This window comes from Temnothorax nylanderi, unplaced genomic scaffold (genome assembly GCF_030848795.1).
Source record: "Temnothorax nylanderi isolate EJ_2023f unplaced genomic scaffold, tnyl_v1.0 TNYL_tig0002_pilon, whole genome shotgun sequence".
NCBI classification, from domain to species: Eukaryota; Metazoa; Arthropoda; class Insecta; order Hymenoptera; family Formicidae; genus Temnothorax; species Temnothorax nylanderi.
The window spans coordinates 517,516-543,896 of record NW_027249064.1 but is presented as its reverse complement, the minus strand read 5'-3'; the positions used below and the strand labels follow the sequence as shown (position 1 = coordinate 543,896).

The window sequence follows — 26,381 nt, the reverse complement described above, 5'->3', positions numbered from 1 at the left end:
TTTTCTATCGAGAAAGATAAGCGTTTAAGCTTATCGGAAAGAAGGCTTTTACGCTACATTACTTACAGCACATTCCTTCTTGGGAGTGCCGGGCGGACTAGCTATGCTGCCCTCAGATCTCATATGTAAAGAACTGCAACTTGGACTCGGTGATAGATCACGCGTATTGGCAGTAGTGCTAATACCGCTCGGTGACTGTGATGGATCTCTCGTCAGGCTGCTAACCAAGGCACTTGTGTCGCTTTGCGTTGAGCCGCGACGTTGCGACGTTGTGCTGTCAACCATCCCTCCTGACACTTTAAAAGAAAAACAATAATAATATATTAACAATCAAGTTGCACGATTTTCGGAAGATACACATTTCGGATATTTAATGCAGATGGCAAGGATATCGGTTTCTCACCTTACTGGTAGTGACAGAGCAAGACATTTACAACATTCGCTTATTACAATTCATTCAAAGAGTTTAAATCGTGCAGACTCTTCGTGCGAACGTGTTGAAAATTAAAAGTTTCAAAGGATATGTAATATGTATCTTGATATGTATTAAAGTGTAAAAATAATAGCAATATGGAATCTTGTACTATAATTGTTTGTAGTATAAATCTCAATGTATTGTAAACTAGGATAGGGTGAATTAGCGTGTATTAGTGATCTTACCTAACGGGGAGAGGCCGACACTTCGGGGGGAGCCGCAGAGTACAGGGCTGCTACTCATACTCTCTCCCCCTCCTATCGCGCTTCTCCCACCTAATAATTTTGATTAATTGTAGTATATTTATGTTGTGTCGAGTATATCTTAATCGCAAAGCTTTATCACATTCTCGGATTGCGCAATAAAGAGTTTACTTTGTGCGTACGTAATCATTCGTATCATGCGTGTGCAAAGAACGAAACGATGTCGCGTGCCATTCCGATTGCAACTACGTTATCGCGCATGCATAATACGATATCGTAATATTCACTAATCAATACGAAGTGAATTCTATCGTGCCATCAATCCTATATGTAAAGTAAATGGTGATAATTACAATAAATCTCCGAAGATACAGAAATTGTGCACTATTCGATATCTTACAACTCCAGTACGGTAATTCAATAGGATAGCAGCGAGTACCTGGTGCGTTAGCAGCAGGAGGGAAGAGGCAATTGCCAGAAACAGCTGGCTGTCGACTGGACCCAGCTAAGATCAACATGACTAATTTGTTTTAACTAATCCATATAGAGCGTATTCAATATCATAGTTAATATAATTGTCTAAAATTGTTCTATTAACTATCGTATATTTTGTTATAATATTACTATATCAAATATTATGTCTTTATTCTAATACACAATAGAGAAAAAATACATGAATACATAAAATATTATCTTACAAGTATCAGCATCCGTTCTCACAGCTTCTGAAATAATTTCATTTTCAAAGCGATTGTAATGCCAAATTATACAAAAGTACACACACGGACGTATAATGTTAGAAATGAATTATAGAAATAAATTAGTTTGATAGAGAAATGATGATCACACGTATTCAACGCAATGCAAGTAACACATACGTACCGGGTATTGGGACTGGACTGGAAGAAGGGCTGTGAAATCTTGGTGACCCACCTTGGGGATTCTTTGGCGAAGAACTTCTTGACATTCGCCGCGGAGTTTCTGGCGGTGTCGCTCCATTGCCATTTGCGCGGCTCTCTCCCATCGCTTTTACCAACTCCTTCACAGATACGCCCATGAATTCAGAGAAATCTCTGAAAATCATTAATAATACATGCTAAGATGGATACTTGTATATTAATAGAAAATTTTTAATTTAAAAAATTTAAGAATTTGCAATTTATGATAAGAAGAAGCAATATGACTTAACTTTTATGCAAAAAAAATCGATAATTCGAAGTTCATGTATGAAACTCAAAAGAAATTTTTAAAATTAAAAAAAAACTGCATAAATAAATCCTTTAACTTGAAAAAATTGCACTCCATTGAAATATTAAAAACTTTTCAGAAGAATACACATGCGAATAAATACCTGCCCGGAGAACTTCTTTTCTCTCTATGACATTTGTCATCCCCTCTCAGCCATTTTTGAAGAGCGCTAAATTTTCCTCCGCCACCTTCTCTTTCCCGTTCCTTCGCTACTCTTTCCTTGGAGTGAGGTTTCGGGAACTTTGGCGTGCCATCAGCTTTTTCTGGTGTGAAGCGTTCGCTCCCTAAAACACATACATTTAACAAATGTTTGAATGCAACAAGTTATTTAATTGAATTTCTTTTTACGATGATATACCTGGGGAGTCATGTTGATTGTACGAGCCAAAAACAAATGGGTTTGTGTTGCAACCATCAATAGATTCCGCCGTATCTGGTGTGTAATTTTGCGTGGTAAAGTTGAAGCCTTCATGACTAACGGAAGGTACGGAAAAATCGAAACCTTTATTACTTGGTGAAAGGGCCGGGTCCGGTAACATCGGCTTCTTCTCAATCGGATCGTTTTCTAACTCCTGCTCGAGTTTCATATAAATTACGCTGGTCTGTTTATTAATCGCAAGCGACCATGCCTCTACGCCTCGACCCTTATCGAAGCAATATTTCGTCACTGAATCATCATCGATGCGCACCCAAGTTCCTTCGTGATTTACGCACTGTAAGAGATGAATCACGAAGTGCCATATAAAAGGAGAGATGCGGGTACTTAATAGTAATAGATCAACTTACATATTCTTGAACTGTCACGGTATTTCCAAGCGCTAACATTCCGATCGGCGCGCCTTTCAAGCTCGGTTTGCTTCTAATGTTGTGTCCGGAAGCCCCACATTTCACGACTATCATACTTCTTCCGGCGTCGAAAGTCACCGTTTTTCTCTTGCTGCAAGCATTAAATTAGGAAATGGTCGAAAATGGATGACAGACGAGACATTTCTTACGTACTCATCGCTAGTGTCAGGACGTTTCCGCAAAATAGTCTCCTTGATGACTTGATCCAAAATGGATTTTGGTTCCTCCACAGGGAGAAGCAGAGTTTTTCCTAAATGTTGATTGTATTGTAAGCACCAGGCCTCAAGATGACTACTATTACAGTATTCCTTGATCGTCTCTGCGTTTAATCGCAACCAGACACCATCGTCATTATGAATCTAGCCAGACGAAAGCAGAAAGAATTTATTATCTTAAACATTTGAACATTTAATTCGTCTTAAAAATGTGTAGAGGAATAATTTAAATGGAAATTGTACACGATAAGATTATATAAAATATTTTTTCCGATTTTGCTTCCCGATATCTTCGATTTTAACGAAAATGTTTTATTTGTTCGTCCTTAGAGCCAGCTTTAAAATAAATTCAATATTAAAGCGTCAGTAATTAAAGCTTGTTAATGGTATTACCTCATCAACGAAAGCTATAGTGCCGTTAACCGAGACGAATCCGATCTGTTCGCTTTGCAGCGACGGATGGGCTCGTATTCTCAAGCCGGCGCTGTTCTTCGCCACGAATTTTCTGAGTCTGCTCGGCTGAAGCTGAGGCTTTTTAACAATGTTCTGAGTGGGTGGTTGCATGCCTTGCGGAGGTTCCTTCACCTCGACTTTGTAATTCTAAATAAAGCGGAATTGGATTAGTCTACCTAAAGCCTATTTTAATTTCAAGCTTATTTCCGACTACAAAAGCAGAAATTAGAATTGAATTCCGTCTAGCCCTGAATATCACGAGTATTCTCGGGAGATAAATGATCTACTACGCACATCCTCCATGTTGTAACCATCCACCGTAATCATCAGCGAGTACCATCCGACGGAGGATGGGGTCCACGTAGCGCTGTAACTTCCATCGCCGTTAGGCCTGACCAGCATACTCTCGCTCGACCTCTTCACGGCGGGTGACATGAATCTCAGTTCCTCGAACGAGTAATTCTGATAGGCCTTCATGATGGTAATGGCGTAGAAGCACATTTTGTTGTTGATGGTCACCTCGTACGGAACGTCCAAGGATGGTTGCGGGTGACCGCCAAATGTCATGGGGTCCGGTTGGGAGACACGACGGATCTTTCTACTCTGGTCGGAGTCCGTGATATCCGTCTTGTCGATCGGCACCGCTTTGACTTCGATCTGTAAAGAGATGATTTGCGTTCTCGACATATATCTTAGAACTCACCCGATGCCGCGTGCTTCGCATCGCGATATCCGAGAAGGAGAAATACCTTCAATCCGGGCACGTGCACCACTTCGCCGTATTGATCTCTCGTGAGTACAGTGACGATGGCTGGCCATCCGCATCTCATTTCTTCTCGTGAATATAACGCCTCGCATTGAGAGGGATCCACGAAGCTGTCCGGTTGCAGCCATCGCGCGAGTCTGCCGCCGCTGGTGCCGGCCGAGCAGGAGACAAAATCGCGCAGGAATAGACGTTCGTTCGAGTGACAACTGAAAATAGCACGCGTACGAAATTTTAGAAAGATTGGAAAGACGTCCCCTTTCTCTCGCTCTCATAAAAATTAATTTTTTATATCGCTAGATCTATATATACAGCCACAACTGTGTGTGTTTAACTCTAATTAATTCTGTCCTTCTTTTCGTATTGCAACTCGCAATTTATTACGTACACATTTATGAACTTCGGTCAATATAAAATCTGGTAACAATACAAAAGTCTTTTATTCTGAATATACGAAATGTACAAGTTGCACGTCAACTTAATCGTATATTTTGGTTAAGCAGTATGATATAAAATTACGTACAAGAATAGTGAGTGGAGAATTTCTGCTAAAACCTTTAGTCTTTCGTTAGTCACATTAGAAGGATAAAATAGACTACAACGTCGGGAATATCAGACCATCGTAATGAAATGTATCGGAATATAAAACATCACGAGAGTTCGCGACGATTCATCTTTATTACGAAATCTCGGTCTGAGCCCATCACGAATGCAGGGGACGGCCGCGAGTACGGTTCGTTAAAACGAGTTTGAGAATCGCGATGCCCCTAATTGGTCGGTGCCTCATATCGCGGATCCCGTCCGGGTGGATCGCGAAATAGAGGACGATGCTCCTCCGTCAGTCAGACAATCGTCGCTTTCCCATCGTTCGGACTCGTCGGGCTCATCCCTAATAAGGCGCAATCACGCCGCGGTTCTCCTCTCCACGGGTCCACGTCGACGTGATCCGCGCCTCGCTACCTATGTACAGCGGAGTCGACCCCGCGTTTTTACCGCGTCGCGAGAACCGGTATTCTGGGAAAATCACGCGCGCGAAAGGTCTCGCGAGAGTTCAGTCATTACGGTATCGCCGCGTGAAAAATAAGGGTCTAATTAAAATTAACGGCGAACGGGAAACCTCGACATTTTCTATGACGACTTCTCCGCCGTTGATGAATCTACGATGCGTCAAACGCAATAAGCAAAAACTTAATTAAACTCCGGTATGACGAGCATGTGTAATTCTTTTCAGACCTGTATTATTTATTATGAAAAAGAAATCTGAACGTTCGACGAATCGTCACTGCACGATTGTAGATGATTCCCGGAGTTCTTAAAGAATTTTCGTCGAGGTAAATAAAATGGAGAAGAGTATGAGATTCATGTTTATGTTGCCCTTCTTGAACTATACATTCGAAGTTGTTTTATTTCATTTAAACTGATTTGTATAATCAATTTTGGGACCGTTCCAACAGACCTCACCCCCAGAGTCAGAAGGCGTTAAACTCCGATAATACCCCGAGTCACGACGACGAGGTACCTCGGGACTTCGGGTGGTTTGCGGTATCAAACCATGTAACGAATGTAATTTTCACGCAGTCAGATATAAACGCCGCGGAAGCAGGGCCCTCTCGCCATCGATCATAGTCACGATGAAAAAGATGAACGAGCGGCACGCCAAAGATAATAGACGCCCAGAGGAGGACGAGCCGGCATAATGCGCGAGAGATCGCAGCCCCGAGGACCGGGAGGATCGGGAGCGTGCGGCTTTAAAGATCGGTATCCACGTGACGTACAGCCGGTACGTGACCATTTCGGAAATGGGCACTTCGCGGACGACGTCGCCGCCGCTGCCGTCGCCGCGTTTCTCCCGGCCTGGAGGAGCGCGTTATGAATGAATGGACGACGTCGGGTCGGACGTGTACGCGGGGCCCGGAGGACACACGCGCAATTTCTCATGGGAAATTAAATGGTCGGGTTTCCGCTCATAAACCGAAAAGCTACGACGGTAGCAGGGCGTTTTAGGGAAACGCTATCTGCTGCCACGAAGAGCGACGAGGGCGACGGACAGCCGTCCTCCGGACCAGGCTGTCTCCGTTTTTACGGGTATCACCCTCTTCTCGCGTCGCGTATTTCCGGCGACGATGGCTCGCGCCCGCTTTTTGTCGCCTGCAACGTATCTTCCCTCGCTCTCGACAAGAAAAGCGTAATCGCGGAGATTACCGGCGCGGGGCTTACGGGATCGCGGAAAAATCACGAACGCCCGCACAAAAATCCGCGCGATATTCGTACTTGTGGGATAACAGTTCTCTCTCGATTTCACTTGCGGAACTTATACGTAAGAAGATAAAGTTTCGGAATTTTTAGGAAACTTTGCGAAAGTTCACGTATTAGGGTCGAAAGAGTTCTCCGGTAACTTCGAAATCCCTTAGACAGTAAGTTTGATAACATTCTAAAAATAGAAATTCTATTTCCGTCCAATACCGTGCGATGCATGTATGGATGCTGAAAGGAAACGTGCATTTTCACTAATAAATAATTTAATGGTTAATTTGAATAATATTATCTTTTAATGTTAATTTGGATAATTTTATCTTCAATTGATTTGGATAATATCTTTAATTAATTTGGATAATATTATTTTAATGTTTTCAGCCATTAAATATTTTCAAGATTTCGTAATGCGGTTGCAAACTTCGATAAATGCTCTTTACGTTTAGCAACTAGATTTACGGTACAACATAACAATCATATTCATGATCTTTATAGCAGCGGCACCGATTGGACTCCATTAACCAGGGTTACGAGCCCTGAACACGGTTTACGCAATTAACATCCGTGACGAACGTGGGTCATCAACGTGGCCGAGGAACGTAAGTTGGTCAAGGTCGTCTTCGCAGGTGTGCGCCGACGGTGTGGGCCCAACGCGCTCAAAAAAATCGACGACCGCGCTCTCGTGGTCGATTCTCCTGACCAACGTAGCGAACCGATCGGACCCCGAAGAGGGCACCGACGTCCGTCCCGTATTCTCGGGCCCGATGACGAGTCCTGGCGTTTATCTCGCCGAAGGCCGAAGAGGGAGAACGCGCGGCGAGAGCTGAAGCGAGCGAGTGGCAAGGCGAGTCGAGCTACATGGATCTATGGTGGGGAGCAGACACCGATCGTGCATGCCACCGGCTACAACAGTTTAAAAGCAACCTCCGTGATGATCGCGTCTGCTGGCCTCTAAATCGTCCCACCGCTTCTTCCTTTTCCTCGTCTCCTTCGGCAACGAGCCGACCGCGCGCGTATCGAGACAGTCCGCACGAGGCAGTCCGCTCGAGATAGTCGGGGCCAGCAGTTTCTTCCACGCAGCCGTGGAATGTCGATCGTTACGGATCGATAAGTGGAGGAGATGAGCCTCCCTCTCCGCCCGGACGCGGAATCGATCGATGGAGGAAGTTGCAAGTGGATGAAGAATACAAAGTGGGTGATACTCGCAGGCGCGGTGTCTTCCGCTCGATCGATGGAGTGAATCGATAAAAGGGTATCCGCTCCGCGCGAGTGCGCCGTTTCTTCAAACCGCGAGTGAATCGGATCGTTATGAGAGAGGCGAGGGATCGACGCTGATCGGCTCGTGATGATCTAACCGCCTCGATCGGGGGAGATCGTCGCAATGAGCGTCAAGCGAAGAGTGTTCAGCGCCCTGGACGGGCTTGTTAAATGTGATCGTGCGATCGTATGCTCGGTGTTCCTATGGCATCTCGCGTTCCTGCTGTGCATCGAGGCCGCCAAGCCGGGGATATGCGCTATGAACGGCTGTAACTGCACCGTCATGGCGCATACCTGGATTAACATCAAATGCGTCTTCTCCAAGGAACAGGTGAATGCGTGAGCATGTTCTAACTCGTTACTTCGCTGCCGGGGCGATAATTTTGCGTTCGTACACACTAGAAATACCGAAGCGACGGCGAGGCGTCGATCATACCGAGATTATATACCGTAGGTTCTCTCTTTCTTATCACGCTCCCTTGAAGAAAGATAATTTACGAGCTTAACGGCAGCATAAGATTCCTGCCGAGTATAAATATATCTATTCTATATATATCAGTGCATTCCTAAGATAATAAAGTTAGAGAATAAAAGTATCAATCTCCGTTTTTAGTCTTATCGCGTTAGAAAAGTATTATTTGTTAGTATCGCGAGACATCAATGATCGCCGTCGAAGCAAAAGTAAGCGGACGAGATAGTTTTAAAGTTATCAAAAAGAGATTGCTTTTCGCGTGCTGTACGCGACGACACGCGATATCTCGAGATTTCGCGAATTACGCGAATTCATTCATTTCGGCATGTCGCGTTCCCTGCTGCGAAAGAGGAATTCTTAACGCACACGGCAGTGAAAGTTTGCCGGAGTCTTGGGAGACTTGGATTCGCCTTCTACGCGGGATTAGCATATAAATCATTGGCCCGTGAAGACGGTGGGAATCGCATGCACGCACGCGCACGTTCGATTCGTGCGCGTGCACGCAAGGGTATGCATTCGTAAGCATAACTGAAATGGGCCTATAAACGTCCATTTCCACCAACGCAGATTTTAACTTTAATCTCGGTTCAACTCATTTTTTATTTTTTTCCCTAACTTCTAGAACTAGAAAAACTAAGCATTAGTAGAAATGGACGTAAAAGCGATCTAAAGTTAAAAATAATTGCGAATTGATATTAAAAATTTAAACCTTTCCTCATACGAAAGAAATCTCGCTTGCTCGTAATAAGAGAATAAAGACATACATTGACATGTATATTATTTCTGGGCTTATGTGAGGGCACGTTTCTTTCTTTGTATGTATTTCCGTAACAAATGCAGCATCCTTTTGTATTCCAGTATAAACGGTAGTGCCGTATTTGTAATAGAAATGAAACAATTTTGAGGATATAATAGAGACGTTGGAAGAACAAAAGAACGTAGGACCGTCTTTGGTCTCGAGTCCGTCCCTGCGTAAGTAGGGAACAGGCTGTAACTTGTACTTGCCACGTTTCTGCACGTCGCAACGTGCAGCAGCCGTAGCTCCACTTTGCCGCTCTCGTTGTCAGCTGCACTCAGCTGGATACCATCCGCACAACCGACGTATTACGAAGCTCCGCGCTTCGTAATTCACGCCAAGTTTTCAACAAGAGAGAAGACTTGGATAGAAAACGTGATAAAACTATCGCGCGTATAACTGTCTGTCGGGATAACTTGTTCAAGTGCAACACCGTAAGACGAGAAATGTAGAGTAGCAGCTCGTTGATTTGAGATTTTAAGGCAGATCTGGATACAACGCTGAATATTATAAAAGAATTTCTATGGTATGGTATATGTTGCGCATTATGGTGAGAAATTCGATTTGGTTTCGAGCATAAATCTTACGATGCGTTACAAGGTAAATCTTCAAATAAGATGGTACATTATATCAGTTTCTGATGTGGAAAATTGCTTTTATCACAAAAGATTAATGATAACATCGTTCACAGAAACGCGTTCGATACATTATATAATATTTAAAATTATCGTTCCTCTCGTTCAAATTTTAAAGTGAAAACATCTAAAGAATTATTTGACTCGTCATCAAAATATAAGCTGATATAAAAAATAATAAACATAAAAATAATTGCGCGTGTTGATTTAATGCTGCACGTAATACGCAGAGCTGATAATACAGAATTCTTCTTCGGAAGGGGAGAAAAATGATTCATTGAATTTCTTGTACGCTTCTTGACCGCAAACTGGAGTGAGCCTATTCCCTATCTACGCTACAATCAACCGCTCGCATAGAAACGCAACGGAAACCAGTTTTAAGGGGCATTCACAGCACGGCCTTCTCTCTCTCGCAGTAGCCCGACGCACTGTCTAAGGACCTTATTAAATCGTTTCGTTTCATTGCTTTGTCGCCATTCACTATTACAGTCTTCGGACTGCTCCGTTTTAAACGCGCTCCGAATAATCGGCCTCGCAACAGAATATAATACACATTTTTCTTCTCATGTAATTTCTTCATTAAATAATAAACAAAATCCAATTAGGAGCTACAAATAAGTCGATTTACATATTTGAAACGTTTATTAGATATTAATCAAAGATAACGATAAAAATGGATATGTCGGATTAACGTGAATTGCTCATCGTCAAATCGACATTTATGCTGAAAAACGTAACGATATATAAATATTTCGCCGTATGCAAAAAATTTAAAATTTTTAAATCAATATTTTAACGCAGATATTTAGATTCATTTAGTCATATCAACTTGCTTGAATAAGATGTAGTTAATATGATTCTTTAACGTAATTTCGTACAACTTTTAAATCGTTGAGAACGATTCTTATCTGTCAGATAAACGCCTACCGTATTAAGCGTGGGCGTGACGCACAGAGCATGTACTCGGTGTCCTCGGCAATTGACAGACAGCAAAGTGACCGGTGTCGATGAATCAAGTCGATAATACGGTATCTCGATCCTACCCCCTAAGAGTAAAGTAATAAACGCGATGCCCGAGAGCCATTGGTTTCTTTTTTAGAGGGACCTTTAGAAACACATTTAGCTTTCAAGGATGATATAATCGGGAAGCGAGAGCATTGACCAAACGAGTCGTGACGAGTCGTTTTGCTTGCTCAACGGTGTCTACAGAAACAACAATTGGCAGCGTTAGGTCACTATTATACTACCGGACGGCAAATACTTGGTAATCAAATCAGATTCAGCCACGGCGTCACTTATCATTCCAACGCCATTAATTCCATTTACCGTGTAGCCAGCATCGTCGCGCGGTAACTGGCCGGCAACTCCTTGCCGGCTCGTACAAGTTCACTCGTATCGAAACAAGGACATTCTAATTTGATTGGCGGAAATGGCAAATCAAGCGATGATCGAACACTGAAATCACGGTGATTTCAGAAGAGCGCAGAAATGTGTGTATTTCTCGCGTATCTCCCTCGCGAGGGAAATAATGGGATGTTTCCTCTCGTTGGTTATCTATCCCATCAATAAAAAATGATTGAGCTAAGCAAGGATAAGTTTGTACATAGGCTATCCTCCGCTATCTTAGAAATCACTAAACACACTACTAAAGAAAAATACGACGTTATACGTTTACGTGTCTCATGTAGATATATATTAACTTTATCTTACGCTATATACATATAATTTCTTATATTTTCTTAGAAATCACTAAACACGCTACTAAAAAAAAGACGTTGTTATGCGTTTACGTATATCTCATGTAGACATTTAATCTTATGTTACGCTTATTTCTTATATTTTATCGTACTTAGATCAGCTCGAGAATGTCAGAATAAATTCATCTATCATGTTTCAAGAAACTCGATTAAAATATTAAAGCAATGCATACTTAACGATGCACCGGCGTGTTACATCGCGTCGTTAAATCTGATTACGACTTACTGAGGCAATTCCTCGCAATGACCCTCGCGCGACTTAGATATGTGAAAAGATTTCCGACAATAGCCAACTTGCTTGGCACTTTGCACGAGTAGATCGACCCGATAGGTCCCTCGCATTCGTCCTCACGCATTCGGTTGAACCTAGGCGATTTCCGGCGCATGCAATTTCCGGTCGGAGGGTCCATTACGGTCAAAGTAGAGGTACGATGCATTGTCCGAGCATAGCTGCTTCACGACTATTTTCTACTTCGCCTGTTCGAAAACCTGGAATCTATTTCACCGTCGTCGCTTAAGTTTAATAGTGACGTAATTGTTTCTTCACTTCGTCTCGGCTTTGGAGTCGAATATTTTTAAGAGAACTTTTCTTGTTTTCTTTTACTCTTAATTTAGAAAGAATGATCAGTTGACGTTAAGCAATATTGGTAAAGGACTCATAAATTAGATCAGAGAACGATTCACGAATTCTGTGCTGATGTTCTACGCGGCTGCATGATTTTGAGCTTCATCTTCAGGTGCATCGCGCTACGCTAAAGCCAAGATTTAATTGAAACGTTTCGCGGCACCGTTATCCGGTGGCCGTCGACCCGAAATTACACGTGGAAACAACAATTAACGTTGGCGTACCACGTGTTGGCCACTGCGCCGAAACAATTTCGGCATGGCGGCAGTTTAGGCGTGCGATTTAACGCTCACGGACCCGTTAATAAGCGGCGGCTTTTCCCGACTAACTCGATTACAAGCCGATCGCGCGATTATGGTCGGGGCGGCTGAATCTGTTAATGTAAACCGGCGAAAACAATGCGCCGCCGATTAAACCGCGGTTGCGTGCATCTCCGCTGCTGGCCCTTTCCGCAACGGTCTAGCAATGCCACTCCTCTTTCTCTCTCTCTTTCTCTCTGTTCCCCTGCCGTCTCTCTTCGCCTCTATATCTCCCTCTCTTTCTCTCGCCACAGTAATCATCTCGAGTGGAGCAAATAAACCTAACAATCGGAACTGGAAAATAACACGTCGCGCGAAATCGCGCGAGAGCGATAGCGGCACTTAGGACGGAAACGATGCCACCAGATACGCGCGCATGTACACGTCCGCGCTGTACACGTTCGACGACCCCGCTATAGAAATATCAACTTGTGCTAGTTGTGCTGTGTGCAATTATTATTGAAGAATTCAAGGAAACAGAGCCGGGTCTCGAAAAACGAGGGAGCGAGGTGAACGATGACGCGTCGAATTTTACATCGACATCGACGGGGACAATGCGTAACGATGTCCGCCTGCCTCATCCTCGAGGACGGTCGCACCTCCGCGGCTCTTTCATACGCCTCGCTTCTGCTTCAGCTGCTTCGGTGGATTAATAAATTGACGGCTCACGTGGTTGCTTAGGACCCAGGGGGACGGCGCGAGGGTACAGCGGGGTAAGGGTGTCGCGGTGGGAATTTCGTGCGGACAAAACCGCGCCGCGATGGAACGCCGGGTCGATCCTCGCCTCGGCTCAATTTATTCACAATAGGCCCTTTCAACGAATTACACTCCGGTTCACGACGTATCTCTCCGGCCGGGGCGTCAACGCGAGAGAGCGTAGATGATGCGGGTTTGGTTTGCATCAGCGGGAGGCGAGAAGTGTTCGGGATAATCTTACGTAAATCGACGTCTACGAGCTTTCGACCCTCGCGCGAGCGAATAGAAAATTCTATATGTTGGCGAGCGACGTGGGTGTACGTATTAGAATTTATATTATACGGCGAAGTAGTGAAGTAGCGCGGTCGCGACTAGAAATATATATGGCCAGGACGCATAAATAACTACGATAATTACGAATCTATAAATAACAGTTGATATATTTGCATCTAAAGATCTCGGTGCATATTGCGTCAGAGATTAACGTAAAATTATAACGGCAGTTTCTGAGGTATCTCATAATATAATTATTATGGTCGATTGCGATCTAACTGGGGAAAACATTTCCACGTGGAAATTCGACGATCGCCATCCGATAAGTCATCACTATTTTCCGCCGTAACTGCTTCGACCTGCCTTCGTGCGCCCCAGCGCAATATTTCACAATTAAAATTGGCGAGCGTGCAGCCGCGAGCGTCGATTCGAAAACAATTTCCCAGCTTCACATAGCCGCACCTACGAAGATAGAAGCGAGAGCGAGGGATCTTTTATCGTACTCGTGAATCTCGGAGCCGCGCTCTCTCGCCGACACACTACCGGCCCCGATAACTTCGATAACCCAATAAACGGCTCGGAGAGAGGAGAGATGGGAGATGCGATCGAGATCGCGCCATTATCACTCGCGGCTCCCCTCGCGGCTCGCGCAACCCTACGATAAATTATTTTAGGATGGCTCGCTGCGCTGCGCACAATACATGCACGCGCATCCGAGAGCCGATTGCGGTTCGCCGGCTTTGTCTGGAGAATTTGCTCCGGGGGCGTAGATATAGCCCGACGTCCTGCTTCGTTCATTCGCAACGATATCTTTCTCACTCACTCTCTCTCTCTCTCTCGCTCTCTAACACACCCCCCGCGAGCTCTCATGAGTTATCGCGATTAGCCACACGTGCGAAGTGCCTCGCCTATCTGTACGAACGCATTCCTGTGTATGTTACGCGTATGTGCATGGCGGAGACCGACAATCGCGTAAATACACATGTGCACATTTATGCTCGCTCGACCCGGATCATTCGCCGTGTATCTTCCGCGTTGCGTTTGAAACCGTATAATCCGGATATTCCGATGACTGTGCGCGCAAGGGTGATCGAGTTAACGTTAGAAATGGTCTCTGCACTGCACGTTTAAATTTAGAATGTCATTGTCCTAATAGAAGATTTTACACTTGAAAGAACGCACGCATATCAAATTAGATCTCTTTGTTTGATCAGAATATAAGATTATATAAAGTCAGAAGACGAGCCATCGGATAGAACAGTCGATTTTCTTTCTCTCTCTCTTAACAAAGAAGATAAAAGTTTATAAAGATGCTTAAAATAGTAGTATTTTACTTCAGCAGATTCTCTATAATTTTGTAGAGAGAGAAAAATTTAAGATATCATACCCATCCTAATAATTGATCAAATTTTCATCTCTTTATTGATTTATAATATCATTTAGTCTACGATTGTCAATCTCTTTAGCATGATTCATATATTTATTAATTTAATTATTTGAAGTAAGACGGGACTCGTTCTCCGGGAAGCAGAGCACGTAAAGAGACGCAATCGATAAAATCTTCCCTCGATTCGATGTAGCGAAAAACGGAGATACAGGAAATATAGATCGCATGAGATTAAAGCGATAGAAATGAAACGGGAGCGATTGCTGCGCGCGGCTAGCACGTCGCACTTAGCAGATCGCAGGCCATCCAGTACCCGGTGTGCTGCGGCAATTAACCGAATTATCCCTTGACGCGACCCGGCCGAGGCCCCCGGCGGAATAATGGCGCTCGCTCGCTCGCTCGCTCGCTCGCATGTCGGCAAAGGCAGGCGTATCCTACCGTGGCCGCATATGCGAGGGCGAGTAGTAATTTCATCCCGTGCGAAGCGCGCGGCGAGAGAAGGCAAGTGTCAGCGGGTGCATCGCCATTCCGCGAATTAACTTCCGGCATTCCCCATGGCGATCGCCGTAACGCCCCCGCTTCGAGCTTCGCAAATTTCGCAAGAACCAGATATCGCGGCCCTGGTGGAGAACTTTGCGTCTTGTACCTCGATCGTTTCGCACGAAACGCCAAACCCATATGGACAAATGCTACCGAATATTAGTAATGTGCGATAACGCCGTCTAGAAAGATAGAAATTACCTAGCGGGAGATATCACGGATATCATTATACATATGTTTAATCACATCCATGCCGCGTCGAACGTTGATACAATAACCACAGTGCATATTTAAGTAGCAGTGTATATTCAGAAACAAATAGTTGTATTCTTCCTTCGATTAGAAACAAATTTCTGTGTTCTGTCAGTAATCCATAGTATAATTTTTTATTAATTTAATACAAGTTCGGTGGCTTCGGGAAACAATGATATGAGTAACAAATTTTGCCAAAAATCCAGTAAATTTATCGTCGCAATGACGATTGCCAAATTTAATATTTAAATCTCATAATAATGCGCTCTAGGTAATTAAATCGGAATTGTTTAACGGTCGCCATTAGAGGATACGAGAGAAATGCGTAATTGTAATTTCGTTATGTCGTGAATAGTATTAAATATTCAGCCTCATTACGCAAAATTATCCACGGTATATCAATGACCATATCGGATAATTAACAATATACTTTATTTCCGAAATAAACTTCTCGATCTAATTTCTATACGGTTTAAAGTTAATTTAAGAACGCGAACATCGTTGTTCTCGGTCGGCCCATTAAGAACCGGCGACCATTCTCCGGCGTTTTTTAAATTAAAGAAGGGGGCTCATTACGACCGCGATTAATTTCAACGAAGAGAGTAGACGGCGGCGCCTCGCGCCTGAGGGATCTCTACCATGCCGGAGTTTAGAATAACTCGATTGTCGTCCTCTCGTTCACCTCGAACTAGAACTAGACACAGTGAATTGGGTTATTTTTACACGCCGGAGACACACCCGAGCTGTTTCCCGACTGCGTCAATTAGCCACGGCGCAACTTCGACGGTGACGAAAACGGAAACTTGCGGGGCCTTCCATATAGGCCTCGGCGGCTCCTTCTTCGCCGCGCACACCTTCCATTTATCCGGTTCATTCATCTCGCGACGATCACCTCTCGACACCTCGATAAACGGATTTACACGTCGTGGATGACGAGAATTGTCGCGGCGCGGCGCGGCGGGAACGTCATCTGCGTTTCGATTAGCGCTCGCATTAGAAGTTAATACGTCGCCCGATGATATACGGCCGTCAAATATCCACGTCGATTCCAATTCAAACGGCGGATCTTTGATGTACGTGACTTGACTGCCGTGAATTTCAACGCGCGAAATCGACATGCGCGACACGTACTTCCAAGCTGCTTAATTATTTATCCATTCGACGCGCGGTGCGCTTCTCATCGCATAATTTGGGGGTCGGTTGTACTTGATAATGATGGAGAGGACTGCCGAAGGCTACGCGGAGAAATTCAATAGAAAGGCGCTCACTTATATTTTCCCATATAATTCATCTTACGTAACTTCTCGTTCTTCTCGTTTTATTTTTATTCATCCGTCATCCGTGTCGGCCATAATGCACCGGCTTAATTACAGTTCTCTTACTACCTTTTCCCCCCAATAATTTTTGTTGGATTGGATCGAATACCGTAACACTGTTGAACCGTAATGTAAATTGGGAAAGTTTACGATTTATTTTTATCTTTATTTTAAAACAACTCTTTAGTGTAATCGCGCGGGTAAAAGTACAAAATTTGAGGAATCTGACAAGTTTCAACAATTCAGATCTATCTCTGTGTTTCTCTGTCGAGATGAATTTAACATAGAATTTTGCGGCAGTCCTCCGCAAGTTTCCCAAACAAGTTTCCCAAATGATACGAAATGACGCCTTGCAAGATTATAATCAGCACAAAAAAGTATTTCTGTGCAGGTAAATTTCTAGAATTTTATGTAGGTACTGTTTTTCAGTAAATGTTTGGCCCTCGATAGATCTCATTTCGTACAGTAATTCTCGTAATAGCTGTTCAATAACTTGCTCAGTTAATTTATAAAGTTAACTAAAATAAAACGGCAAGACATTCTATCACATCTAAAATTTTTGTGAAAATTTTCAAATAACATAAATTAATTTTTCGCATTAAATTAACAAAACAAAAATACATTCAAAATACTTAATTGAAATTAATGAACCGCAACGGATTAACATGCTGTGGAAACTTGCAGCGTTCAGCATCGTTTTCTCTCGTGTTTACGCTGGCAAACGACTAACGCGGGCGAAAATATTTTAACGTTGGCATAAACCTCTATACGAGCTCTATTAGACTACTATAATAAGCAGGGTTTCGTGGTCATTTCCGTTCGTCATGAACGTGGCGTCCGGCCAAAACTATCGAGTTTTCTCAATGCCGCAGGACAAAGTCGGTTACCACAGATCCACGGTCCGACGGCATTCGCGCAATCCAGTTAAAGTGGTCCGTTCCCTTTATTTCCGCTCCGACGCATTCCGAGCGAGCGCCGGTCGCGTTGTACAAGTCGAAATAATGTTTCCTCCCGTGTGCGCCATGCCGACGATGTAACCCTTGCGAATCATCGATATTCTAGACAGTCGGCTTGAGATCCTCTTCGGCTAACGGTACATGTACTGCAACCTCCGCGTTGCGATCCACGTTGCAGTGCTTTCTCGCCAGAAAGCAACGCTCTCTCGATATTATGGACTTGTTTTCGTCGCAATATTGCCGCGTACAACTGTTTGGATAGCTGATCAAATAGCGCAACATTAATTAATGCATTCTCTTTACCGAGTCGCAAAATAAAAATCTTCGACGTACAAATTGATTTATTTCAAGAAATATATATTAAAAATTGCACGTTCAGTCTTAAATAAAAGTTTCTAAATGGGTGATTCTCGTGTTCAAATCGAGATACCAGACATATTAGACAGACATTACTAAGAAATCACAATGCCGAACTTAGCGTTAAATGTATCGTAAAAATGCCGGAATTCGAAGAAATCTCGAGGTTTCCCTCCCACGAAAGTTTTCCTCCGAACATATGGAACCGGACTAAACCGAAACGATAACGGAAACGATTCGACACGCTCCGTTGCGGAACGAAGCGAAACGAGGCGGAGCGATATTAAAAAATTTCTGCTCTAAAATTTCAGGGCGGATCGAAACAAATTGAGTAACCGTTCTCGAATAACTCCAGCTGGCAGAAAATTTTTCGGAAGCTCATGTTTCCACATGGATTTCTTTGTCGAACGATCGTTTTGTCAAGAATAATTTAAAGCGAACAATAAGAAATCGCGCGGTCTTTGATAATTGAAATCCGGCAAACATTTTGACGTGTTAATTAGCATGAATTGATCCCACAATATGTTTTCCATATTCAATAGCGCGGCGGCTCTTGTTAAAGCTCGTCAATTATATCGCAACGTGGACGAACGAGCGCGGGCGGGTATGGAAATTAAACTGCCACGTAGAACGCATCGCGGCAATAGAAAATTCTACGATGGCTGCGGGCCAGCGCGCGATCCCTCGTCCCCGGTACCGCGAAATTAATTCGCACCGGCGTTTTAACATCGTTCGTAACTCGCGCGGGACCGAGAGAGAGAGAGAGGAGAGAGAGAGAGATGCTCTTTGTGCCCGAGGCCCGCGATGCAGAAATAACCGGCGTTACCCGCGCGTCTCGACCCTTGAGTCACACCGGCCGTGTACGAAATGACATGACTTTTCAGAAGCAGTCTTAGTCATTCATCGAGGAAGAAGAGAGAGAGAGAGAGAGACAGAGTGAGAGAAAGAGGAGAAACGCATTTTCCGACTTATGTCGCGCAGCGTTCGCGCCTCCCTCCCGCCACACCTGACCGCGTTCCTCTCCGTTCCGTCGAAGAACCGTCGACTGCAACAGCTGTTTCACGGCACGACGCATCCGAAGTAACATCACCGATGATACACAATGAAAGCAAAATCCGATACGAACGCGCGCAAATAGCTATATCGCGCAGCACGCTTCGTTTAAAGCTGGGTATACACTTAGCGAACGAACACCGAACGAACAGCAAACGTAAACGTTCGTTGTCATTATTCAACAGATACAATCAAAAATTTCAAATTGCTACATGCAGCAAACACCGAATCTGGTCGAATTCTAGTATATTTGGTGCAATCGAAAGAAAAAACAACCAACCTAGGAGCAAAAACGCGAATGTCCGAACATTTCGCGTTCGCTGTTTGTTCGCTAAATGTATACCCAGCTTTATACACTCGACGTCGCGGTATTTCCCGTGCTTCTATTCTGTTAATTAACTCTGTCCGCGCGGAATTTTCACGCTGGATTGCAAGGAAGTCACGCATATTTTTAATTAGGAACAAACTACCGCCACACCGACGCCGCTACATTTACTTTGTCCGCGGCGTTATCAGTCGGAGCAGCGTGTATCTCTATGGTACGCGAGGTTTAATGCACAGGAAATTCGCTACATATTGCAGCTGATGTATATCGGAAAGCAATACGACTTCGTAAGAACTTAAAAGAAAGCGAAATCACGTGTCATTAAAATCCTCATAAAATGTCAGGTATCGATACATATCAGAGGCAAGCAAATTGATAATACGCATCTCATAAATTGATTTCGACTGGATTTCGCAACTGTGCCCGGTACGTGTTTCTGAGCTTCGCCGAAATACGCGTTATCGGATGCTGTCATGAAACTGAATCCAATATTATCGGAGATCGTATCTGTCCGGATAATCTGAGTCGTAATGAAGCTGCAGTCACCGTGATCCAACGAGATCGTCTGGCATAGAGCTGCCCTCGTGCGCTCGTAATCGCGATACATTTCATCTCATTCCGCTCGACATTTACATTAATCCGGGATATATACGGACGATATCGATGTCCTCCTCTTTCTTCTTTTTCCAATAGAGAGCATTCAAGGGTGACTCGTCGGTTGAAATCGAACCGCGAATTATGGTGGATGGGAACACGATGAAAACACGACTACGACGAAGCAAGAAAGAATAAACCGGAGCCTCGTGTTACCCGTGGTGTAACCGAGAGACGGGATGCGAAAGTCGAACCGCACGCATTACTCGACGCGACGAGCGCGAACAGTGGCGCATGACTCATCGGCGTTCTAATGAACTCTTGAAACGATTTTCCGGTGCTTTGAAGGAACTAGGGCCTGGGCGCCGCATTATGTGGTCTACGTCTGTTTGACTTTTTTCGCATGAAGTCAAACGTGAAAATAAACCAGGATGCGCGGAAAAATAATTCTCTACGGAAAGTAAACATCGCGCGCATGCGAATCTGGAAGATATCCAAACGGGAAGAGAGTAATAATATTTCGTCCGTTTCGGTAACTGAAATTTTATTACGCGCAGATAAATAATCGTTTTGGACGAGAAAAGGAAAAATGTCAAACGAATGGCACCTACAATAGCCGCGGCAAAATTTTTTAACAAAGTAATAATTTTTAGAATACTATAGTATCTTTCTACGTCAAAAGTCTTTGATGTCAAAACCGCAAAAGAATGATATATAGTTGTAAGAAAAGTTAGTTATCCCGTGCTTGCGCCTAGCGACACGTACAAAATAATTCAATCGTTGAATGTTTGCACCTTAACATCCGTCGTCACATTTCTCTTTCCTTATCTCGGAAGGCATTATAATGAATCAACTCATCGTGCAGTTAAGATTACTTAACATGTCGCCTAACACGTCGTATTTCCCGAGCATGTTTAACACGCGCGTGTAAACAGCGTTGTGATATCTCAGACGAAAATATCTCAGATAACGGATTTAGTTGTCGGGGGTGGGTCAAAGGTGCCGTGAAGAACCGGATGCGCTCGCGTGCATCACGGCAAACAAAGAGCTCCGGTCTAAAAATAGAAGCGAATAAATAATTTCTAATAAGCGCGAGAAAGGATATCTCCCCGAGGGGCGAACGAAAAATCGGAACGGCGCTGATGTTTATTCAAGGTATTTATTTAGTGGGATCGTCAAAAATTCATATCTCACGAGAATCGGATTTTTCGAAGTCAGTTTTCGGCAGAGAGATTCGGATTATCGTTCGCGGGCTGGCTGCTGAATATTTCTCCATTCTGTATTTTTCAGCGATTTTCAGCGGCGCACAGCTGTTCTATAGCCGCACAAAGGATATTGAGGGCATACGGGGATATCACCTTTTGGAAAGCTTATCGCGATCCACCTTTCTGATATAACGTGGAGAGAAACTGAGAGACGTTAAGAAGTCCGAGTGACATATATGATCGGGCTAGCTCAGGGAATACACCGACAAACTGGCGGCGCTGAGATAAATCTATAAATAGCCGCCAGGAAGTCGATGCAGAAATCAATGGAAATATTTCAAACTTAAACTCTGAAATTCTATTATTCAATAAGAATAAATTAATGTTTTGTGATTTATTTTACTACTTATCTAGGTATCCTTAGCCATAAATAAACAAAATTGCTCCTTTTTTATAATTTACGAAACCATATCTACTAAATCAATTAAAATGTCATTATCACAAAATGCTAAAGACATAGGTACTAATTTCTAAAATAGCTAAACGATTTGACAGTATCGCTGCAAATAACGTCAAACGTGTTCTTTGTTCTATGCTGTGTTAGCCTAAAATACAAGATTTTATGGTTTTTGATAGTGCAATAATCCTCGACAAGACTGCTGTAAATCATGCGAGGTCTTAAGTAAGGAAATGTAAACGCGTTTATTACGTTTCCAGAAAATGATCTTAGTCAGTCGTCTTGTTATGATACGCATTACGCAACCGAGATGTAAATCTGGAGAAGGAGAATGACGAGGCACACGGCCTTGGCAAGATATCGATGCCGTGGAGCGTTGCAATCTTCTCTAATTGTACTTGTTAACGTGTAAATCGTAAACAATAAGAGGCTCGATAACACCATCATGTTCTATCTTTCGTTTCGTTTTCACTCTAGAGCGTGGAGTTGCTGGAAGGGACCATTCCGTCGAATGCAACGGAACTCGAGGTCTCTCACTGCCAAGAATTGAGAATACAAGCGGGCGCGTTCGGCGGGGGTGCGCCCCTGAAACGCGTGCATGTTTCGGGGATCAACAACGTGGTCGCCAAAACGCAGGCCTTTCAGAATCTCAGCACACCCAACACGCATCTCGAGGTGTCGGAGTGCGATAGCGTGTTCCTGGAGAGCCACGCCTTCCGGAACACGCGCGGCACGCTGAGCGTCTCGATATCGCGATGCAAACACGTGGAGATAAAGCCGAACGCCTTCACGTGGCTGCTGTGGCTCAAGATGAGGGATGTACCATCCTTGGAGCTCTCCAGCAACGCCTTCAAGTTGGAGGCGCCTCAACCCGGACGACACGGACCAGCGACCAAGGTCGGATATCTCGCAAATTATTCTCGTGTCCATTACACGCTGTTAAACAATGCTCGTATATAATGTCTACATTCATTTTATCTTGAAAATTACAACTGATATTAATCTTGATACCGATATTGGCATCTACATAATATTCGCATCTCAGTTACATTACGCTATTCATTTCTGATATCGGATAACATATTCATATGAATAAATTACATAATATCATTCATAATGCTCCGTTTTGAATGTCACTAAATGAAGCTCAGAACAATTTGCACTAACATGAATTGTCAGTTAATTAAATCTAAAAGTCCGCGGATAATCCTTAGAGCGGCCAAGTCTCGGAAATGTTAATTACAATTTTGTATGAATTACCTTTGATACAGATTACGTTCCAAAATGTGAGGATTGCGGAGTTACCCACGGCGGTCTTTCCTTCGGCTATCGCGGAAATTCGCATGGACGACATCTCAATGAGGGTTATACGCAAGGATGCCTTTTGTGCCATGACTATTTTCAACGTGATTATTAGCAACGCGACTATCCAGGAGATTCAATCCGGCGCTTTCAGCGACAGGACTCTTATCCAAAACCTCGAATTTGTCGATGTGCAACTTAAGAATGTCGACACGGCGGCCTTCAGAGCCGGGCACGATAATCTCACGATCCAACATTCCAGGTTGTCAACATTAAATTTACTTTACGACCCTTACTGTTATCGCGCAGCATAAATTCATGGAGAAGGAAATAAAAACTCGTAGACCTTTTTCTAGAAGGCAGATTCATATTCAATATTTCTAAATTAACTTTTCGATGTTTTTCAATTTTTATTCCTTAATTACATTTTTATTCCTTAATTATATTCTTAAATTTCTTAATATTCTTTAGTGGGTACTAAGTACTAACATGCGCTATAATCTTTTTTATTTTATCTTTCTCGTACAGATTTTCCGAGGTGAACACTGGTGCTATCAATACATCGGCAGCGACTGTAACCTTCAACAACAACGAGTTCCAACACCTGAAACAGGGCTCGATCGTGTTGCATCAGTGGAACCACATAGCGATCGACCGCAATGTCTTCGTCGATTTGGAGAGCGACGCGATTAAAGCGGAGGTCGGTGCCACTTCGGCGCCCAAATTCGAATTTTCCTTCACGGACAATCGTATACGAAAAGCACGGCCGGGATCCCTCAGGTTCGCGGCGATCTCGCAGAGCGTGAACTCGGCGCGCGTCGGCAACAATTACTTCAACGAGAAGTGCAGTTGCAATCTCGAAAGCTGGGTACGCGGAGTGACAGGTCGCAACAGCTCGGTCACGTGGATGATGGACTCCAGCTATTGCATGGTCGACAATTTCCTGAAAAAATGCCTGAATCTGCCCGAGGGTTATATGGCTATGCGAAACTTCACGCAGCTTATATGCACGCAGCGGGATCACGTCAATTGCGAGAAGCCGTCGCCGAAGCTAGAGCCGAGTGTCAGTCCACCCAGCGTAGGTCCTCACATCTATCCAAGACAGAAGGGATTCTTCGACATGGAGATGAATGAGTCGGAGCAGGTGTCACACGAGAAGAGGATCATCGTCATCGTATGCGTCGTGGCGGTCTTCGTCGTCGTCGTGGTGATCCTAGCCTCGGGGATCCTCTATATGCGCCGTCGCGGCGTATGTCCCAAACTGATATCCGGCTCATTGATGAATCTATCGAACTGGCTCTCGTCCAATAACGGCATGACCGCCGCGACGTCCGCTAGATCGATATCGAGGCTGAGCGTCCACGAGTACGCCGGTCTCCAAGCGGAGACTAGGATTCTCGAGATGGACACGCAGACGGAAGGTACGGAGGACGACGACGAGGAGGGTGACGTTTACCCGTACACGGAGAACAAGGCGACGCAAACGTTACCGGAAGAACTGACGGAGGAATACCTGAGGGATCTCCAGGAACGGCTGAACGATCCCGACAATCATAGCCAAGCGAGGGACATGATCGAGCACCTGTACGATCTTATCAAAGTCGAGGAGAGTTGCAACAACAACAATGACCGGCAACCGACGGGTGATCGGGAGGAGAATGCGTATGATGTGATCCGACCGAGGATCAGGAGACCCCGCGGTGCACCGAGACCGTCCGTCAACATCGGCACAAGAGCACCGTCCTTGGATAAACTGCTGCCGAGCGGGATGCGTATCAGACCGCCCATCACTGAGTACGCGCAACCGCGCGATCAGCTCGGTCCACCGATCAAAACCACCGATCAGAACCATCTGTATGCCGAGTTGCCGGGCGACGAGACGGTGCCCAGTACAAGTCGACTGTCGCAACCGATGCTGGAGAGCCTGATCGGCAGGGGGCCGCAGCCGTTACCGCCGGACGTGGTGAACGATCATCTCGTCGGCAATGATCGTCCTCCGCGGAACCTCGGCTACGGTGCCGACGATTGCGGGCCGCCGCAGAGCCCAAAGCTGGACTCGCGGAATCAATCTGCCAAGCCGATGAGCTTCCTCAAGGCTCTCGGCGAAAGTATCATGGGCGCGTCCGCCGGCAAAACGAACAGCAAGAGGCCGAACTCGCTGCTGTGCGAATACGCCGAACCGTCCGACACGACTCATCTCTACTCGGAGCTGTCGGAACCCCAGCAAACGTCTGCATCCACTAGTAAAATGGCGAACAGGCCACTACCCACCAAGCCCGACCAGGATTCCGTCGCCGCGAACGCGGCCAAGGCGTAGCGGCGTTCATTATCTGTGATATAAGTGTTACGTGTTGTCGAGAACGAAGATTTAAAGTGTTCTCTTCTTTTTACCGGCTGTATGAGGAAAGTGCTCGCGCACGTGTGCGTGCGTGTGTTTGCGCGGTGCGATTGCGCAAGAGAGTTTCCGGCGAGAACGGGTCGCTTGGAGTCTCTCAGCTGAGAGAGATTGTGTGCCTGTATTACAATGGCGGAGGAAATACGCGTTAGAAATTAGTGCAATTCATGCGTACAAGGCTCGAGCTTGTCGGCCTCGGGAGCGAGAAGTGTCCTTATTTTTAAACCGTGTATGAATAAAGCCTTGTTAGAACAATCGCGTACAACGTTGCGCACCATTCGGATGATGTTCCTGCGGAAGGGGAAGTCACATCGCGTCTGGATCGACCAAAGCAACGTTTACGCGAAACGTTATCGCAGCGAAGGTGTGCCAAAATTAGTGCATCGCATATGACTGTATATTCGCGCTCGTAACGCGAATAAATCGATAAAACCTACCTACTGCTACGCGTCCGATTAGCGAAAAGTTCGAGAGAGAAATCAAAGGATTATTTATGTTTATCTGTGACAAATGGATGTAACATAAATTTATATATATTTGCTTCGTCAGGTATTATTAAATAAGTATTTTACAACTGACATCTGAAAGAAATTAATCACTATCCACACCCCAATCCCTGCTTTTAAACGTTTGAGTTTATTTCTAACATTTTAAATTCCATACAGACCGAGGGTCGCATTCAGAAACTGCTCTTTAATATTTCACAATAATTTGATTTTTATTAAATTATTAAGAAATCATCCATCGACGTATGCCCATCTTTTTAATGGCTTATTTGTTCCGAATTTGTATCGCATATTCTCATCAGATTATATTTTCTGTGTCAGTATCAACCTACGTGATTTATTTTCGTAATACGAAAGCTCGCATAGAAACACGGATATTTCTCTTTGTTTCCGCAATCAACCAGTCTGAATGGGCGATAAAGTACCGGTAGGTCCAACAATCAGATCTCCCTCCGGCTGCTCTCGGACAA

The 26,381-nt window shown here is 44.4% G+C and overlaps 2 protein-coding genes across 12 annotated transcripts in view; one reads left to right on the top strand and one right to left on the bottom strand.

Annotated features, from left to right (window-relative positions):
* The window catches only part of Hiw (MYC binding protein highwire), a 176,297-nt gene that overhangs the window by 7,449 nt on the left and 142,467 nt on the right, over positions 1-26,381 (bottom strand). Inside the window, exons 17-29 of one of the 11 annotated variants that reach the window (XM_071698656.1) lie at positions 4,190-4,412; positions 3,735-4,097; positions 3,381-3,587; positions 2,926-3,131; positions 2,713-2,863; positions 2,438-2,639; positions 2,285-2,359; positions 2,030-2,210; positions 1,561-1,751; positions 1,377-1,403; positions 1,118-1,183; positions 661-750; positions 67-296 (exon numbers count right to left, since the gene is read on the bottom strand). In XM_071698656.1, the coding sequence (XP_071554757.1) occupies positions 67-296; positions 661-750; positions 1,118-1,183; positions 1,377-1,403; positions 1,561-1,751; positions 2,030-2,210; positions 2,285-2,359; positions 2,438-2,639; positions 2,713-2,863; positions 2,926-3,131; positions 3,381-3,587; positions 3,735-4,097; positions 4,190-4,412 (2,212 nt within the window). Of the gene's footprint in view, positions 1-66; positions 297-660; positions 751-1,117; positions 1,184-1,376; positions 1,404-1,560; positions 1,752-2,029; positions 2,211-2,284; positions 2,640-2,712; positions 2,864-2,925; positions 3,132-3,380; positions 3,588-3,734; positions 4,098-4,189; positions 4,413-26,381 lie in introns of all 11 variants that reach the window. The other 10 variants (XM_071698609.1, XM_071698618.1, XM_071698637.1 and 7 more) reach the window with 10 other exon arrangements.
* Positions 7,257-25,983, top strand: LOC139768502 (uncharacterized). The gene is made up of 4 exons (XM_071698733.1): positions 7,257-8,044; positions 22,186-22,605; positions 22,980-23,272; positions 23,539-25,983. The coding sequence occupies exons 1-4, from the start codon at positions 7,838-7,840 to the stop codon at positions 25,325-25,327; spliced, it is 2,709 nt and encodes a 902-aa protein (XP_071554834.1). The 5' UTR covers positions 7,257-7,837; the 3' UTR covers positions 25,328-25,983.

What these genes read in the sequence shown, in the direction of transcription:
- LOC139768502 (XM_071698733.1), top strand. Translation starts at nt 7,838, where the DNA reads ATGAGCGTCAAGCGAAGAGTGTTCAGCGCCCTGGACGGGCTTGTTAAA. An exon ending in GACACGGACCAGCGACCAAG is followed by an intron (nt 22,606 to 22,979) that starts GTCGGATATCTC and finishes CCTTTGATACAG; the next exon opens with ATTACGTTCCAAAATGTGAG. An exon ending in CTCACGATCCAACATTCCAG is followed by an intron (nt 23,273 to 23,538) that starts GTTGTCAACATT and finishes TTTCTCGTACAG; the next exon opens with ATTTTCCGAGGTGAACACTG.